Here is a 12,751-nt window from a genome sequence, read left to right as displayed (position 1 = left end):
TGGCGATAACTCTTCTTTCGCAATTACCGTTTTGATTTAGTGTATGCTAATCCGCCTTGATTGCTTCAGGGCGGACAGATATCCTTATGTGGGAGGAGTTGGTTGTAATGGTCATGGATTAGGAATAACAACTTAAAAGTGAGAACGCTCTCAAGTTGGAGGTGTTGATACGATAGTCTTCCCATCAGAAGGGGAAGATTAAGAAAAAGGATGAGAAGACTAAGTAAGATAAAGCCAAGGAGTCTATTTGTCACATTTATGGCAAGACAAGTCATTGAAAGAAGGATTGCAAGACCATGTCAGAGTGAAGCAATGCGGAAGCAAATGACCGAGAGAGAGAGAGAGAGAGAGAGAGAGAGAGAGAGAGAGAGAGAGAGAGAGAGAGAATTTGCAGCGAAGAATGTTGTATAAGGATGCAGAATTATACACGGGTGCAGAGAGAATATCTGCGTATGTCTCCACCTCAAAGATCTCAGTCTTTGTCAGCCCTGAGGGCAATCTCCACAGTCTCTAGCTTGAAATTAGTGTAATCAACAGCCCAATTGAAAGCACCCTCTGTCAGCGAGGTGGAGATTTGATCAATGATAATCTTAACTTTGTATATGGATGACATGCTAAGCAAGCATTTGACATAATAGATCTTGGTTATATACATTATTATTTGATATTCGGTCTGCATAGGTTAAGGGTGGCTTACGATGATATTGTTATAGTGGACAACCACTGTTGAGTTTCTAGATGAAAGATTGTAGGCTACTCTCTACTCTAGTAGAAACATGCTTCATCTCAATTGACAATGTAGGAGAACTAGGGTGATCAAATATGATGCGTAGGATGTGTCCAACACTTGGACTTACAATAGTACCTAGTGTACACATTTTTTTGACAAAGTTGGTGTTTTGTATACTCATTGAGAAGTTATATATAATATTAAAAATATGTAATAAAAATAAACTTCATGGCTTTTTGGAGGTGAGATGAATGAACCGAAGGCTTTAAGTTGAGATGTATAAACCGAAGGGCTTTATGAAGAGGCTTAGGCATTGTGATAGAGGTAGAGTAGTAGATAAGATAGAGGTAGAAGTAGGAGAAGGGGAAGAGGATGTGAAGGAAGAAGAGAAGGTAGAGGTACAGGTAGAGCCTAGATGGAGAGGTAGACGAAGGAAAGAGAGAGGAGGTAGATGAAGAAGAGGTGGTAAGAGAGGAGATTGAGGTAAAGTTAGATGAAGAGGAAGATGCTAGATCTCGATCTTGAAGATTGTGGCTGTTGGTGATACAAGATAAGTAGAGATGAGAGCTTGAGGGATGGGGTGAAAGTATGACAAGCCTTGTTGATAAAGAGACCAGCCAAAGAAGTGTTCAAAAAGTGGGCCAAATAGTTTCTTTTTAGAGCTTCAATGGCAAAAAAGGCAAAAAAATTCACTAAGCCTGTTAGATGAATTGTACATGTCCAATTGGACTAGATGAAGTGGATGGTATTGGTTTATCCTGTAGACGAAATACAACCTTGTGGCTTGTCCAAGACGAACCTTACATGTTTGTGAAGGGGTGAGTGCGCAATGGAGTGCGAGATCAAGGCGTTACTTGAAGAGCAGAGCTGAGCTAAGAGTTAGAGAAAGTGAACGCAAAGATAGGTGTACCGTTTGTGATGGTACACAAAGAATAAAAAAAAGTATTTATATGTTAGGGTACATTAAGGGTGTGTTCATGCTCGTAAGACTATACACGGAGATGAAGGGACTTTACACCCAACAATCTCCCACTTAAAGGTCCGAAGTGGTACTTTTAAGCTAACCAACTCCCACTAAACGATCATCATCCAAGACCTGTCGAATAAAGTGATACCAAATATCTATGTGTTTGGTACGTGCATGGAACATGGCATTCTTAGCCACACATACTGCACTCTGGCTATCACAACCAAGCATTGGAGTACGTGAAGAAAGACCAAAATCCTTGACCAGACGGCCAAGCCAATTAGCTTCCTTAGAAGCTTCGGTGGCTGAAATATATTCAGCTTCTGTAGTACACAGTGCCACAATTTTTTGCAATCTTGAACACCAAGAGATAGCTCCACTAGCCAAAGTAAAAATTTAAAACGTACCCACTAGTAGATTTCCTAGTGTCAAGATCTCCTACCATGTCTGAATCACAAAATCCCTGCTACTCTAGTGTACCCTTTCCATAGCATATACACTTTTCTTGTGTACCTTTCAAGTATCGGAAGATACATTTCACTAGTTCCCAATGTGGCTTACCAGGGTTAGACATGAATTTGCCAACAACTCCCACTGCATGAGCAATGCCAAGGCAAGTTGCAACCATGGCATACATCAAAGATCCACAAGCTAATGCATAAGGTATACCCTTCATGGCACTAGCAGCTGCATCATCCTTAGGGCAATCAGATTTGCTAAGCTTTGTATGTGCATAAAGGCACACCAAGAGGCTTAGCTTCAGCCATATTAAACCTGTCAAGTACTTTGCTGATGGACTTGTCCTATGAGAGAAACAACAAATGCTGCCCTCTGTCTCTTTTAATGCATTTAGTTGCACCCAAATATTTCATAGAGAATGTTGAACTCTGCTGCCTTTTAAGAGCATTCAAAGTACTCTCATGCTGTCCTGCAATCAGCATGTCATCCACATATAAAACCAGCACAATAAGGCTGCCATCATCAGCCTTTTTAGTGTATAAGCAGTGATTTGCATGATTGCGTTTAAATCCATGGTTGAGCATAAAGATATCAAATTTTTTGTACCATTGTCTAGGGGCTTGTTTCAGCCCATATAAGCTATGTTTTAGCTTACAAACCAAATGCTCTTTTCCTGGAATAGCAAATCCTTCTGGCTGCTTCATGTACAGCTCTTCATCCAAGTCACCATGAAGAAAAGTAGTCTTCACATCCATTTGATCCAACTCTAAATCTAAGGATGTAGTGAGAGCAAACAAAACATGGAGTGTAGTTATCTTCACCATTGGTGAAAAGACCTCTTGGAAGTCTATGCCTTCCTTTTGTGTATAGCCCTTAGCAACAAGCTGTGCCTTGTACTTGGGCTTCCCATCAATACATTTCACTTTGTAAACCTATTTATTAGGAATAGCTTTCCTATCCTTGGGCAAAGGTACAAGCTCCCATGTGTTGTTTGCATATAGAGACTTCATCTCTTCATGCATAGTAAGCTCCCACTTTCTCTTGTTTTCACATAACTATGCCTCTTTAAATGTCAAAGGCTCACCCTCATCAGTCCACAAAATGCAATCCAAAGATGGTTGAAACCTCTGTGGCTGCCTTCTTACACGTGTAGACCTTCTTACCCAATGATATGTATTATCAGGCAGTGGGCCTACATCTTAAGGAATGTGCACACCATCACCAGGTGACTGATTTTCAGCATTTTCTTGCTGCTGTAATCTGTTTTCAGCAAGTTCTTCTTGCTGCCCTATTTCATCCTGTGTATCTATGCAGCTATTTGCTGTCCATGATCTTTTGGCTGTAGCATAATAGGTTGCTACTCATTTTCAGCATCAAAAGGGACAGAATTTTCAGCTAATGGTTGCTGAATGGTTGGCTGTTCATGCTGAAATTTGACCTTCTTTTTGTCAAGATCGCCATATGTAGCATTTTTCAGCAACTTTGCCTCATTAAATACTATCTTGATTGCGTACTACCTTTCTGCCCTGAGGAAGCCAAACTCTATAACCTATCTCTTCCTCATCTCCATATCCCATGAAGATGCTCTTGATGGATTTCATGTCTAGTTTGGTCCTTTGTTCTATAGGTACATGCACAAAGGCATCACAGCCAAAGACACACAAATGGTCATATGAAGCAGGTTTGCTACACCAAACCTCTTCAAGAATGCCATTTTCCAATGCACGATTGGGAGAGTGATTGCATACATTAACTGTAGTTTTAAGAGCCTCTCTCCAAAACTGCTGCGAGAGATTAGCTGTGGATAGCATGCATCTACTCTCTCACAAAGTGTGCGGTTAAATCTTTCAGCCACGCCATTTGATGCAGGATTGTAAGGGGCTGTCAACTCCCTCTTAATGCCATGCATCTCACAAAACTTGTTAAATTCTTTTGAGACATACTCACCTCCATTATCTGTTCTTATGGCTTTCAACTTAAGCCCTTTTTGTGTGGTAACAAAAGCATAAAACTTTTTAAAAGAATCCAACACTTACTTTTTACTCTTAACTACATAGACCCATCACTTTCTATTGAAATCATCAATGAAAGTAACAAAGTACTGTGCACCCCCATAAGAATTAACAGGCATAGTGCACACATTAGAGTGTACTAAGTCAAGAGCATTAGACTTCTTAAGGATACCAGAGTAATAAGGAGACTTCACTTGTTTTCCATATAAGTAATCATTACAAAATTCGAGACCAGAGCCTTTTACATCAAATCTTCCTAAAGAGGAGAGAACTTGAAGGCCTTTTTGGCTCATATGACCAAGTCTTTTGTGCCAAAGCTCCGTCTGTGAATGGACTACAACTACAGCCAAGAACTTGCTAGGTAATGCTTTACAATGTAAGTAATATAAAGTCCCCTTTTTGCCGCCTTTAACAATCAGCATAGAGCCCTTATGGACCTTCCAAGATCCACCACCAAAGGTAGTAAAATATCCTTTAGCATCAAGCTCCCCAATCGATAGTCAACTTTTCTGTATTCCAGGTACAAATTTGACATCTTGCAAAATCAGCTCTTGGCTATTTTCAAGAGCTAAGTGAATGGTGCCAACACCCTCATTCTCACATGCATAGTTATTATCGAAGTAAACCTTGCCTAGACAACCTGTAGTGTATTTGGAAAATGACTCCAAAGACGGAGTAACATGAAAAGATGCACCGCTGTCCACTATCCATGATTGTAACAGCCCATCATGAGCTGAAAGTAAGGCATTAATTACCTTCATTTTGGTGATGTGCATATCACTTGTTGCTGCCATAATATCAGCATCATTACATGAGGCTACAACAAGTATCTCTTCAATGTCAGGAAGCTCTTCAATGACCACACTAGATGCAATATTTGCCTTTGCAACTTCTTTTGAGGAAGAGCTGTCATCATCTTTCTTATGATCCTTCGTTTTCTTACCTTGTTATTTCTTTCTTTCTTGCTCTTTCTTGAAGTACCGGAAATCGGGCTTTTTATGCCCTTTATGCCCACACTGATAGCATGTGACATCTTGCTGTTTGTTCTTGCTTTTGCTTTTGCTTTTACCTTTACTGGCTGCATTACCTCTCTTTTTAGACCTGCCTCTCACATGGTAAGCTGAGCCACTGCTTTCACCACTAGACTTTCTTATGATTTCTTCATTAAGGATTGAACCTCTTATACCATCAAAAGTCAAAGCTAGATTGTTGCTAAGTGACACAACCAAGGATTCCCAGTTGTCAGGCAAAGTCATCAATAAGAAAATAGCTTTCAATTTATCATCGAAAGCTGCCAAACCAGAGTCCTGCAACTAACTAAAAACCCCTGTGAAAGCACTCAAATGCTCAGATGCTGGCTTAGACTCATCTAACTCCATGTTCACAAGTTTACTCATAAGATGCACTTGATTCATAGGAGTTGTATTTTCATAAGTATCCTTAAGCTTTTTCCATATGGCATAACCTGTATCAAGACGCTTGATGTCTGTAAGTACATCATCATAATGTATGCAATGGCCTTCTTATTAAGTCTAGCCTAATCCACATCTGTCATAGCTGCAGGCTTAGTCTCCAAGAGAGCATCTTCACAGTCCTTGAGAAACAAAATGCCTTGCATCCTATCCTTCCACAAGTCAAAGCCAGTGCCATTAAACCTCTTGATTTCAAAGAGGGATTTAGTGTCAGTGCTACTAGAAGCGTTTGCACCCATTTTTCAGCAATAAACCAGAAATTCAATGCTGCAATTTATGACAGCAAAAATGAGCTTAATATTCAGCCGATTGCAGCTCAATTTTTTAGCAAATAATAGCAAAATTCAGTCAAAGTACATGTATAGTAGTAGAACGAATGACTTTCAGCAGTATGATTGCAATTTCAGCATACATTAAATGCATACATGACTGCCAGATAACTCCCACTTCAGCAATATCACCAAAAATACATTTGCACCAATCCCAGATCTGCAAATGATCATTAAGATTGCTGCAACATGAATATTCAGCAATGCATCAACTCAATGGGAGCTGTCCAACATGTGTACTTTATACGTATGTGCTCATATCATCTTTTGATACCCAAAACACCAATAAATCTTTGCAATTTCTCCAAAATCGCACAAGTGGGAGATAAAAAATGCTCAAATCACTCTGCTTATAACCAAAAGATTGCTTCAGCAATATTCCCAAAGTGCATTTCATGCATTAACTTTGCCAAAATCCATAGTTTTCAGCAAAAGCCCCAAAAATTCACTATCAAATCTGCCCTAATTGCATTAATACAACGGGCAAAATTAGCATAATTTCACAAAATTTTGCAAAAGCCCCAAATTTCTCAAGTTCGATTGTCACCAATGTCAACCAATCTGACTTAGGTGAACAAAATTTCACCAGTACAGCAAAAGCCCCAAATTTTATGGGTCCAACGTTGAGAAATTTCACTCAAATGAACAAAATTTCAGTGAATTTGGCGAAATCTCCAATTCAAATGTGCATAATGTTTGCAATTTCTAACGCAGATGCCTCAATTTTGCATGAACAACACTCAATTTAGAAAAGCCCCAAATTTTTGGGCCTAGATTTGCACAAATTTGCGCACTGTGCTTGCGTGCGTAAACACCCGGAAGAGAGGAGATAAAATAAACAAAAAATTTTCTGAAAGAAAATGGAAGATGTGTCTGTTGGCCTACTGTCTAGGTCCGTGACCTGTCAGACGTCACGTCATTTGCCCGATCACCGACCTATGATAGTCATGTTGGCGCTTGGTCATTGGCGTGTCAGGTTTGGCTGCGTGCGCCTTTTGGACATGAAGTCCAGTTGTTTGTGGGACACGAAGTTTAGTGCCGTCTCTGCCGTCACGTAGATAACGTCAAGACTCCGTGCAGCTGTTGCTTGCATGTTGGTTCCCATGTTGGACTTGTCTTGTCACGTCCAGTCCTTCGCCTGCTCTGGTTGTCAGCTGCACACTCGTCTTGGACCTTGTCGCGTGCAATTTCTGTCACTGGTTAGTTACACTTGGCGCTTGTCAGTCAGCAGCCCCATCGACTGCCTACCCACGTTTGCCTTTGACCTCGGGAAATGTGCACTCTGTGCTCTGATACGAGTTTGAAGGGGTGAGTGCGTAATGGAGTGCGAGATCAAGGTGTTAGCTGAAGAGTAGAGCTGAGCTAAGAGTTAGAGGAGGTGAAGGCAAAGATAGGGTGCACAAAGAATAAAAGAATGTATTTATATGTTAGGGTACATTAAGGGTGTGTTCACACCCGTAAGACTCTACATAGAGACGAAGGGACTTTACACCCAACAGTTTGACTAGACTAGATGGATTGATGCTTGCGTAGACAGAATGCAACCCTAAGGAGAACCATGTTTTTGTCAGCAATTATGATTGTCATGCCTTGTCATCTCTTGCGCAATGGAGTGTGAGATCAAGGCGTTAGCTGAAGAGCAGAGCTGAGCTAGGAGTTAGAGGAAGTGAACGCGGAGATAGGTGTACCGTTTGTGATGGTGCACAAAGAATAAAATAATGTATTTATATGTTAGGGTACATTAAGGGTGTTCACACCCGTAAGACTATACATAGAGACGAAGGGACTTTACACCCAACAGTTTGACTAGACTAGATGGATTGGATGCTTGCGTAGATAGAATGCAACCCTAAGGAGAACCATGTTTTTGTTAGCAATCATGATTGTCATGCCTTGTCATCTCTTGCTTGTGAGCCTTAGAGCACTCGATATATTACCTTTTAGTGCATTTTCTTCTGTAGTGAGGATTTTGTGTGCATTTCTCGGGCAGTTTCTACATTTGTCAGTCTGCCTCACCTGTTAGACATTGTCCACCTTTTCGAAGATTTTTTCTGAGATTTTCTAGCATTTTACTAGCATTAAATGCTGGTTGGCCATATTTTGTCCCCAGATTCTAGGTCAGCTAGATTTGGGGGTATTTGGTTATTTACAGCCTTCCCCAGTCAGTTGGCAGATCATTCATTCATTCATCCTCCTTCCTTCCTTGGCAGGTGCACACTTCGACTCCATCATCTTCCTCCATCTTCAATGCTGCCGTTATCATTAGCCTGATCTGGTGCCCTCACTGGTGCTGTGGGCTGCATGCACAGACTGATCAGTCCTCTTGTATTCAGCATTCTTTCCTTGTTCAATGCAGATTTCTTTCTTCTTTTCTTGCAGTCTCTCTCTGTTCTTTTGTCTTTGTGTTTCTATTCCTTCTTTTGTTGCGCATTCTCACAGTTTCACTCTATCTCAACAAGTTGCGGGATGCTTAATCTATTTGTGTCATAGTAGTCTAGATCTATAGAATCTAGTGTCATAAATGAGTAGATTTATGTATGTAGTTCTCACACAAAACATTGGCAAGCAGGCAAACGCGTCTTTTGATATCTCAAAGACACTAAAAAATTGGACTTTTCTACCTTGAGGAGTTTCATCATACGATCAGTTCTACTAGTGGCAATTCTTTTATGCTTTGGGACTCTTGCATTTCTTAGCTTAGCTAGCGAGAAGCAAACATCAGTGGCCAATTTTAGTTGTGAGGTTGAATATATGGCAACATTTGCAACTACCTTGGAATGTGTCTGGTTGAGACATCTATTAGCCAATCTATGCATATAGCATTTGCTAGTACCACCCATTCATGTTGACAATGAGAGTGCTATGGCAATTATGAGAAATCTGGTCTTTCAGACTTGCATTAAGCACATTGGGACACACTATCACTATGGTATGGAAAGTGTTACATCCTTGGACATCTAGATATGTGCTAACAGCATGCCTTGTGGTCATCAGGTGATCTAGTGTGCATGCACTAGGGACACTTTAGGGCCAGGGCAGCTGAGTCCTAAATCATTGGACTCTAAGGCCATAATGTAATATTTCACTCTCTTTTTGTGTATGTCTGTTTTGAGTTTTTCTTAGATGATGTTGACTCTGGTGGAAAATTATTGAAGTTAGGTGCATCATCATTAAGTCAAGGTGTTTTGTAATGTAACAGTTCTGTGAAACCATCAAAGTAAGGTGAGCTATTATCAATTCAATCATAAGTAACATTCTTACCTGATTTGTTGTGTGACACTTTTGTGATTTGTCATATTGTGTGCAATGCAGGTTCTCAGCTCCCAGTCTGGTGGCCAGAAATCGTTGAATTTGACAGAAGAGATGCTTAATGCAGGTTCTTTAACTCGGCAATTGGGAGATCAAGTGACTCTAGCAAAGGCGTATGTAGTGATTGCTAAGGAAAACAACAATTTAGAACTTGCTTGGGAGCTTAGTGCACAAATTCGAGCATGTCAACAGCTTCTTTCCAAGTCTGTGACTCGAGGATATCCTGTTACACTAGATGAAGCTAATCCAGTACTCCGGGAGCTATCACTGCTGATATACCAGGCGAAGGAGCTCCACTATGACAGTGCCACAATGATCATGAAACTCAAAGCCCAGATCCAGGCATTAGAAGAACGAGTAAATGCAGCAACGGTCCAGAGCACCACATTTGGTCAACTTGCAGCTGAGGCTGTTCCAAAAGGTTTATACTGTTTAGGTAGTAGGCTTACAATGGAATGGGCAATGGATCCAGATCTCCGGAGTTTCATTTCTCGGCAGAAGCGCTCTGCAAAGCTTATAGACAATAAACTTTTTCATTTTTGCATATTTTCCGACAATATACTGGCTACATCAGTGGTGGTGAATTCAACTGTTCAGAATGCTGACCACCCAGATCAGCTCGTCTTTCATCTAGTCACTGACCAAGTCAACTTTGGTGCAATGGAAGCTTGGTTTGGCATGAATGACTTTAAGGGTGCAACTGTGGTGGTGCAGAACATAGATAGTTTCACATGGCTCAATGCCTCATATGTGCCTGTGCTGAAACAACTCCAGGATGCAGAGACTCAAAATTACTATTTCAAGGGAGGTCAGGATTCTAGAAATGCTGTGAAGTTCCGAAATCCAAAATACCTATCAATGTTGAATCATCTTCGGTTTTATATTCCAGAGGTGTACCCTGCCCTCAAGAAGGTTGTGTTCCTTGATGATGATGTAGTTGTTCAGAGGGACCTGACAGGGCTGTTCTCAATAGATCTTCATGGTAATGTCAATGGAGCTGTAGAAACATGCCTGGAGTCCTTTCACAGGTATCACAAATACCTTAATTTTTCACACCCAAAAATCCATTCAAACTTTGACCCAGATGCTTGTGGGTGGGCCTTTGGGATGAATGTGTTTGACCTCCTGGCTTGGAGGAAGTCAAATGTGACGCAACGCTATCACTATTGGCAAGAGCAAAATGTGGACAGGACTTTGTGGAAACTTGGTACATTGCCACCTGGGCTTTTGACATTTTATGGGTTGACACAACCTTTGCACCGCAGGTGGCATGTTTTAGGATTGGGTTATGATCCTAATGTAGATGAGCAGCTGATTGAAGGAGGGGCAGTCCTCCATTACAATGGTAACATGAAGCCATGGTTGAAGCTAGCCATGAGTAGGTACAGACCTCTCTGGGAGAAGTATCTAAACTTTTCACATTCCTTGCTGCAACAGTGCAATGTTCACTAACTGCAGGCCATTTTTGACACGATGTTCATTTATTTGATTCATTGAGCTTTGTGTTACAAAAACTGTATCCCATTGCTGCTACTCTGGCCAAGTTCTACTGGTTCTAAGTTGGGACTTTGTTCTCTTGGCTCAAATGCTTGCAGCCGCATATTTTCAAGTGCAAAAGGCATCCAATTCTACATCCAAATCACTATGTCTACATCCCAAGCTGTAACTTTCCTATTCTTTCGAAATATTAATATGAATTGATAGAGGCAAACTTAGCTGCAGCTGCTTTATAAGACACTATGTTTAAACATTCATGACTTTGCAGAGAAATGTCCTGTTAAAAGTGCTCATTGAGCTGTTCTACAGAGTTTACAGCTAGTAGAGGGATGCAGTTGGTAGAATCTAGTAAATGGAAATGTAAATGTTTGTGAGCTCAGTATAATTTACATGATAATGGAGGGCATAATATTCTTATATTTATCATTGTGTCAGGTAGTGAACTGCACTCAATTCTTGTGGAAATCTACAACTCCTATTAGGAGTTGCATTACCTCTTTTGTAAACGATTTTGTAAGGTAGGCCACACTAAGAACAAAGTTGAAGATAGTCATGGTCTTTCAATGCTCTTGGTGCTCCTGGCAATTTCAAACTTCGGCATTTTCTACCCAGCTTGTCAACATTGCTTGTATTTGTTAGTACAATGATGCGGTGACAACCCCGTTCTTTGGAAAAATTTCCTTGGTTAACTTGGGTTGGTTACACATCAAATGATGGACACCTAGTTTGTAAGTTGTAACCAATCAAAAAACTTTTTTAAGGGTTGGGTGTTCGGTGTTTTTTACACATTGGAGAGGGCATGACTTGTTTACTTGCTAAACATTTGAACTCCTCGCCCACTTTTGGATGGGGCGTCTCCCTTGCCCACTTTGTAAAGCGATAGACAAGGGTGCACTTTTTGCATTTGCAACCAATCAAAAAAATTATATATTTATTAGTTTTTTACTTTTTTTTAAAATGTGTCATTTTGGAGTGTAAAGGTATTGTGTTTGTCTTTGCCCAGTTTTAAAAAGTGCATGCCCACACTCCAGGCACGGATTGAGCACCTGTCACTTGGTGTATAACCGGTCTTGAGTTGACTTACTTTCAAAAAAGAATGCTGATAGTGAAAGCTTTTAGGAAAGAATGTTAATAGCAAAAGGACAATGCATCCTTGTTTTTGCGGTAGCTTTCCTTGTATGCTTTCTTTTTGGAGCAATAGTTTTTTGCTATACTTGTGTGTGTGTTTGTGTGCCATAGCCTCAAGATCCCTTGCCCACCTCCATGACAAGATTTCTAAACCTCTCTCTCTAGATGTGTGTGTAGAAGAGCTACTATAACCACAAGCTTCCATGTCCACCCCTCCAGTTTGATATCTCACATGCCTCTTATCATCTTGAATCATGGCAATCACCACATGAATGTGGCTTAGAAGGTTTCAATCCCATTTTCATTGCTATTGAATAGAATTGTACTCCTTTACCAAATTTGCTTCTATGTTAATAGAGCAACACAAGAATGATGGCGGATATGATTATCGATTACAATTAGGGTACAATGTTTTAATTCATTGTATAGTAACAACTTGTGGTCAATTTTAGTAGCGTCGATTTTCAAACAGTGCTTTTGATGTTGTTAGGAATGTTGGAAAGAGATCGATTCATCTAAGTGAATCCTAGACTAGGGTGGATCTAGTGTGGGAGATTTATCGAACTTATGTTGCTTTCAATTGGTTTGACTCTTTGTGTTATTCTTTCACTAAAAGCAACTTGATTTTCAACTATCCAACATAAGTTCTAATTTGATAAATTCTTTCAAAATTTAGCATTATTTCTTGCTAAATGCAACAATTAGAGATTGAGCTCATAAACAAAAACACAAAAGCTCACATTGTCTCCTACTTTTTATTGCAAAAACCAGCTAATGAGTGCATAAATGGAAACACAAAAGCAAGTAACACAAGAAGTTGACATACCGAAATCTAAAGTATATTATTT

At 40.2% G+C, this 12,751-nt stretch overlaps 1 protein-coding gene across 1 annotated transcript in view; it reads left to right on the top strand.

The window, feature by feature from the left end:
- Positions 1–11,143, top strand: part of LOC148026441 (hexosyltransferase GAUT11-like) — a 54,562-nt gene extending 43,419 nt beyond the window's left edge. The window contains exon 2 of the mRNA XM_087690879.1: positions 9,282–11,143. Within this exon, the coding sequence (XP_087547005.1) occupies positions 9,282–10,730 (1,449 nt within the window). The 3' untranslated portion in view covers positions 10,731–11,143. The remainder of the gene's footprint in view (positions 1–9,281) is intronic.
- Positions 11,144–12,751: the final 1,608 nt, after the last annotated feature.

Source organism: Lygodium microphyllum, chromosome 13 (assembly GCF_053477565.2).
Source record: "Lygodium microphyllum isolate KBCC chromosome 13, Lygodium_microphyllum_v1.1.10, whole genome shotgun sequence".
In the NCBI taxonomy this organism is placed as follows: Eukaryota; Viridiplantae; Streptophyta; class Polypodiopsida; order Schizaeales; family Lygodiaceae; genus Lygodium; species Lygodium microphyllum.
Note: the sequence above shows the minus strand (reverse complement) of the source record. Positions and strands in the feature narration are given on the sequence as shown.